The following is a 7,149-nucleotide window of genomic DNA, read 5'->3' on the forward strand; positions in this document are numbered from 1 at the left end:
TGTGCATTACAGTAAGAGTAACCAAGCCATTTCACTATTATCAGTTGCCATCAATGAAACCAGGTGTTTCATAACAGTCCTTCCTATTTGGAACAGGTTAAAGGGCACATATTACCTTCCCAAAAACACCATGCTGTCGAAACAACTCAACGTGGCACTGGGCTCACTACCGTTGCGCAACAATCGCAAAAAGCCAGATTTTGACTCGATTGGTGGACGTAAACAAGCAGAAAAACAAGTCCTGCTGATGAGCAGCAGTTTGAACAAACCGTTGCATCACAGGTGCGGTGGTTCTACTCAAAAACACAACAGACACAAAGCAGGATCTATATCTGGTCCTGCAGAGTCACCAATACTGCGCTGAAAGACGAAGAGTCTGGAATAATCTGTGATCCTCAGGTGTCCAAGACAAGCCCTCATTATCAGCCCCATCACCTGCTTCCCTGTCACTTGACTTTGGCTGACCCTGGCATCGTTTATTAAAGCTGATTCACTCCAGATAACTCTCTGTGCTTTAGCAAAATGACCTTACTTCCCCCCTCCCGGCCTCTATCCCAGAATCTGACCCCGTGTGATTGCCTGTGAGACAGGGTCAGGCAGGCAAACTCCAGACAGATTTCACCTCTGGCCCTGTGTGCAGACTCACAATACCCAGCCAGTCCTGGAGTTATGTAACAGGGAGCCAGCCACACACCTCCATGACACACACACACAAACCCAAGCAGACACACACACACACACACACACTTCCACACACACACAGGAGCACGGACACACATACACACACACACACCAGAGCAGGTACACACACACACACACAGGAGCATGCACACGCACACACCAGAACAGGTACACACACACACACACACACACACACACACACACAGGAGCACAGACACACACACACCAGCGCAGGTACACACACACACGAGCAAGCACACACACACACACACACACACACACAGGAGCACAGACACACATACAGAAGCACGCGCACACACACACACACACACACACACAGGAGCACGGACACACACACATCAGAGCAGGTACACACACACACACATGAGCAAGCACACACACAGCAGCACGCGCACACACACCTGCTCCCTCCTCCAAACAGGTGACTCAGTGGACACAGTCACATTGCCTGGCCTGCTCCGTCCCTGTCCCCTGTCTGAGAGGACTCAGCAGGGAGCCGCTGGCTGCAGTATTGGGGGCATGCACCATGACCCGCACCTCTCCACACAGGCTTACATAACGCCAGGCTCCCGCCTGGAAGGAGGCTCTAATGTGGAAAGTGTTTTGTCAGGAAATAAGAGAACCTCCATTTCTGACCGCTGTCAGAGTACACTTGATGACCACCCTGGACAAAAGCTTGCTTTTACAATGGCCAGGCCAAATCGCTCACTCAGGACACAAATGTGCATGTCTCCCATGGCTCGATATCCCCTGCTGCAGGACTCAACATGCCTTCCAGCGTGGAGTCCAGAATAAGCACTGGATCAATGCACTTATGTGCACGTCCTTCGATCGCATAATTATAAAATAATGCCCTGGTGTGATCACTGGTCGGTAGTCCCAAACCACAACCACACAAGACCCCAGGGAGGCTTCGCAGTGCCCAGGGTCCAGTGTGTCCACTCAGTGACACGACAGGCCAGCAAAGCTTCTCACCAGACACTCAGCACCATGTTAGCATGTATGTATACACCACCTTTTACAAAACATTTGTCACAATACCAGTAGTCACAATACAACGCACTGTACTGTAACACACCCAACCAGAAGCTGCAGTAATTAGGGAGCTGAGAAGGGAGACAGGAGCTGAGCATCCAGTGAGTCTACGGAATCTGTGCTTGACTGCAGTGACGTGACGGGAGAGCACAGGCTCACACAGTTGCACGTGTGACCGAACGCCACAAGACTGCCTTCACCTGTCTGCGCCCGACCCACCTGGCAGCCAGCGCCAGCTGATCGGACCGAGTGAGCTTATCCCGATCAGCGGCGCCAATGGCCCCGGCCATCCCTCCCGTGCAGTAAATAAAAGCCAGAAGACGACACAGTGATAAACGCTGGCCGTGCACCCCGTGCAGCCCTGTACTGGAGGAGAGCGGAATGCACACAGTGCTAATGTATGATGCATACTGACAGAGCGGGGGGGGAAACGGGAGTCTGCTGTTTATGTGCACCGGGGAAGCAGAGCAGACGAAAACAAAACAGCGCAGAGGGAAGAGAAGGGTCTGCTGGGAAAACCGGGACCACGTCAGCGGCGTGCGCTCGGTGGAGGCTTTCCAGGCAAGCAACAAACGGGTCCACCGAAATATTAATTTCTTTGTTGACAGTGAAATACTGTTCCTCTTTTCTTCCCCCGATGGCGTTTTGCCTTTTCGCCAAAATAACCAATCGCAGGAAGCTTGCAGGGAACAAACCGTGGGAGAGCGGGCAGAGTCAGTCGCTTCCAGATTACAGTTTGTTCCAGGTCTTGGTCCAGCCACTGGGCTCGCTCACTCGAGGGGAGCTCTCCTCTGCTCTGCACACCCGTCTCCTCACCTGGCGGGCCACCGTGGTGCCCTGGAAACCGAGCGCCTCCCAGAAACGATATTACATAACCATCCCTGGCTAGGCCACACTCCCATTTTTTTACTGTACGATAAACCTGAATGAGTCACTGTGCTTCTCCACCCCTCCACCGCTCCAAAAAAACTCCATTGTCAACCCGCTTGAACTCCTTCCAAAATGTCTCACTTTCTATAATGGAGTTTTTAAAAAAAAAATCTTTCTCTGGAGGTGTTCTTATTTTTTAAGACCGGGGTTTCTTTCTCTGTCATTTTGTTTTTTTGCTTTGTTTCGCTTTGTTTTTCCCCTTTCATTCCCGTAAATGAGAAAAAGCAGGGTGGCCAGCAGGGATTTGGGTAACTAAGGAGATGACACAAGCCCCGCGTGCCTGTGGACCCAACCGGCCTTCCTGCACCTCGGCCCAGTGCTGGCCTCAGAGCAGATAGCAGCCTGCGTGGCTCCCTCACGGTCAGATTCATTAGCGCAGTGCTAACGGGCTGTAATGAAGCGCAGGGGACCAGCTCTCCTCCTGCGGGCATGTGGCTCTGTGATAAGGCCTCCATCTCCCTCCTGTTCACACACAGAATGATCTGGAATAAAGTGCAGGGGTACTAGCTCTCCTCCTGTCTGTGTGGGGCTGTGTGATAAGGCTTGCTCCTTCCTCTCAGCTAACCAGACTTAAACCCTCTCCCCTCACCCCATATGTCTTCACTCTGGGAAAAAGTCCTGAACTAAAATTGCTTATAAATCAAACGGATTAAACTTTTCTCTTAATGCCGGGCATTAGTTTACACACAATATTTTTAGAGCACTTTCATTTTTAGGCATTTCGTAATACTCGTCACTACAAAATCAAAGTTGGGAGACACTGATTTTTCTTCACAGTTCTTTAAAGTTTAAGCAGTAAGATTATGGGGAAAAAAATACCCCCTCCCTCCCTCCCAAAACATCCATTTGCCATCCAACAAAACAGATACTTGGAATGGAACAAGGGAAGAGAAAACGCTGAAACGGTTGAAGGCGTCTCCATGGAAATGGGCCTCGGTTTTAAGGGGGGTGTCCCGGAGCGTGATTTAGGATGACGGGCACCAGCAGCAGCATGAAAGACAGGGCCCGGGGCGAGGACGCGTGACTCGGGGCGGCGCATTGTGCTAAGAGAGAGAGTCTGGGAGGCTGATGAGTCATGGTGCGATCACAGCGCGCACCGCACAGGGAGGGACGCAGCCGCCGCCGCTCGAAGGAAACCCAGCTCAGACTCCGGGCACGGCCAAATTTTACTATTTTTTGGGGGGGGGAGCGGGGACTCGGTGGCTGCTGTAGTCGACGCGCGTGAGAATGAACGGGGAGAGGGGGCACGTGGAATTAAACTCAGGAGAAACCCAGAGGAACTCAGCCAGCATCACAACCCTGAGACAAATCGCCCGTCCGTCACTCTCTCCTACCACCTGAGAAGTCATTTGTTTTGTGTGCGGGTTCCTTAACCTGACAGAGCATAGGGATTATATCTACATCACTTGGCCCTGAGCTTACATCCTTGGAGGTCTACTCACAGGGTGGAGTCACCAGGCAGCTTCTGCTGAACAGTGTTCACATGTGCAGTGACTCAGACAGCCACTGCTCAGGTTTGGTTTGATGAGAATGAAATCACACCAAACAGCAGCAGCAGCATTCTTGTTCTCTGAACTGCAAGCAAGGTTATAAGTTCAGCCTGTCTGGAATTTACAGTGCTGGTAATGTGTTAGGGGGTAAAGCCACCAGGCGAGATGAGAGTTGCATGGTGAGTTTGCTCATCTCCCTCCGGCAAAACAGGTTTGAGCAAACAGCCCCAAGCCAAGGTGATGTCACTGCAGCGCAGAGCAGCTCAGGTACCTGTAAGCTAGGTAATGGCTACCTTCCCATACCAACATCTCTTCTCCTAAACACCAAGGGGCACCCCCCCAACCCCCCCACCAACACTCAGACTAAATCCCAACAGGTCTCACTCTGGCTGCTCCTGATGCCATGACAGGCTACATAGCAGAAGGATGGAGTCTCCGCTTTAATGACATTGAATAAGAGATTTCAACTGCATGATGCATTTCTAAACCACTGAAATCTCTCCCTTCCTCCTACATTGATATTCCTCTCTCTCGCCCTTGCTCTCTCTCTCTCTCTTTTGCTCTCTCTCGCTCTCTCTCACGCTCTCTCTCTCTCTCTGAGACCCAGCATTTTGGGTTTCAGGGGGAAGGGAGTGAAGCCTGACATACTGTCGGGGTATCATCTGTGATCCGACATTTCCGAGGGCAACGTCCCGAGGGAAGCTGCATCTGGTCTTACTTAAAATACGCAAAATACCTCAGGGGCCGATGTGCCAGAGAAGAAAGGAGAAGAGAAGACAAGAGAAGAGAGAGCAAGAGAGTGAGAGGATTGGACCGTAATCCACTGGATGTTTTTTCAAGGGAAACCTGACAGGATAAATTTGCTGTGATTGACATTCAGCCCTTTGCTGCATTTGATAATGCACCCTTGAGGGAGGGGGGGGGGGGGGGGGGCGACACTACTGTTCATCAACCCCCCACAGCCCCTCCATCTCTAAATGAAACCCCTTCAAGTTAAATGTGGTTAAAGCCCGCAGACAGCACAGACTACGACACAGCACAGCTCTCTAACCTTCAGCACAAGAGGGCCTTTTCATTCCTGAGCCGTCAGGGTTAGCCGTGAAGCTCAGCCTTCACGTCTTGACTGCCGATTAACAGAGCCTAAAATCCAGCCGTAAGGGTCACCGGCCATGGCTTCTTCAGGCATGTGTGGTGCCAGAAAGTGATACTGGGATCAGAAAGTGATACTCCAGAGGAGGACACTCTGCAAGCCCTGACTGATTTAACGACATTCCCATATGGGCCAGAGTGGCTCCCCAAAACACCCCCCCCCCAAACACTCTACCACCACATCCCCGTCCTTCAGCCGGGACAAGGGAAGGCCTCTCACAGCAAACTGAACCTTAAGATCTGCGGGAGGACTGAGGTGTCACTGTGAAAACATTAAGTTAAGTCTGCCATTTCAACATAAACGATGCACCAGGGGATGATAAAACAACGGGAGAAAAGCCTCTTCCTCTTTTGTTCAGCTGTTCTGTTTTATTCCGTTAACTGCGGCAGCCTCATGGCTTTTCATTGTGTCCACTTTGTATTTTCAGGATTCTGTTACAGATTCAACACTTCAAGTTACCCAAGCTGGGGGGCTGATGCATTTAGAAACCCCCCGACAAAACAATAAGCAAAAGGAGCGTTGGAGAGACTGACAGTTACAGACTGACAGATAAATGTGCTTCTGATTGTCTGAAATTGTAATTACTTGCTTTTCTGCGCCATCTGCAGACTGCTCTGCAGTGTTCTTAAAAGTCTGGGTTTAGACATTGTTGGGAAAGATAGCTTTTTCCCAACTGACCTTCTTGGTTAAAGAATGTTTTTTTATTATTATTATTATTAGTATTGGTAATAATAATAATGCAGAGAGACTCAAAGAACATTGGATGACTTCTCTCACAGTGGGTTCTGAGGGTGGCAGCTAGCAACTTCTCTGAAGTGCACTCAGAAGTTCCTGTACAGTTCATTGCTGTCAGTTTTGAACTGACCTAAAGCAGAGCCTTGTCTCGCGTATTATGTCGAGCAGCAGGAACACGGTGCACTTAAGACTGCTTTTAAACCTTTCCTAGTCTCTAATGTTCCCCCAACCCTGAACCACTTATTTAAGACACTTAAGGTTTCGCTGCACCACTTCCACACACCGTAAAATACGTGAATTTAATGTACCGTGTGCAATAGTGCCAGACACCAAAAACACTCTGAACAAACGTTTCATCTGGGTAATCTTCGGGTTCTTGTATATCCTAAGGGCATTCTGCTTAGTTCTACTGACTTTACATAGGCTGATTCTGATCAATCTGAGCAACTTTTTTTTTAGAATACCCACTTCGATTATATTTATGTAATTCATAAGTAGTAAAACTATAAATGGTATTACTGAGGGCGCGTGGGCGCTCAGATGAACTGCACACAAAGAACATCTCTCATATAACCGTGTCGTTGAACACTGCTGAGGTGCTCTCACTTAGGAGTCATGCTAGCAAAGCTCCTAAAATACCGTAAGAATTAATATCAACAGAATTAATTTATCTTATGAGCTATTAAAGCGAACAGTTAGGCAGATAAGGCGTACGTGGGTTATATTATATATACTACCATAAAGGCTTTGTAGACATCAGTGGAGAAGAGTCGTAACCACTGGGTGTTTAGTGAAACAAATTAAATACATGCATACTGACAGAGTAATATAAAAAAACATTCAAACGGGTTCTGAATTTACAGCGGAATCAAAGCATGCAGGACCGATTATAGTGTCACAAATAGAGGCACTAAGGAAAAGCATCTAAAATGCAAATATTCTTAAACCGAAATTGACCGTTTTAAAAACATCAAAAAGTCTAACGATTCTCCAAGAGTCCACTTTTTACTTTACCACCGCAATAATGTACAGGGAAAGTCAGCCAGGTATTCGATTTGGCACACATACCTCTGCTTCTTTAACAGGATTGTCGCGAACGGTCTGCAC

General features: G+C 49.0%; 1 protein-coding gene across 5 annotated transcripts in view; it reads right to left on the bottom strand.

Moving 5' to 3' along the window:
* The window catches only part of arhgef3 (Rho guanine nucleotide exchange factor (GEF) 3), an 81,176-nt gene that overhangs the window by 17,499 nt on the left and 56,528 nt on the right, over positions 1-7,149 (bottom strand). Inside the window, exon 1 of one of the 5 annotated variants that reach the window (XM_035388726.1) lies at positions 7,111-7,149. This exon is cut by the window's right edge and continues 299 nt beyond it. The exons of the other annotated variants lie outside the window; for them this stretch is intronic. Within the exon in view, the coding sequence (XP_035244617.1) occupies positions 7,111-7,149 (39 nt within the window). The remainder of the gene's footprint in view (positions 1-7,110) is intronic. 5 annotated transcript variants of the gene reach the window in all.

This window comes from Anguilla anguilla, chromosome 13, assembly GCF_013347855.1.
Source record: "Anguilla anguilla isolate fAngAng1 chromosome 13, fAngAng1.pri, whole genome shotgun sequence".
Lineage (NCBI taxonomy): Eukaryota > Metazoa > Chordata > Actinopteri > Anguilliformes > Anguillidae > Anguilla > Anguilla anguilla.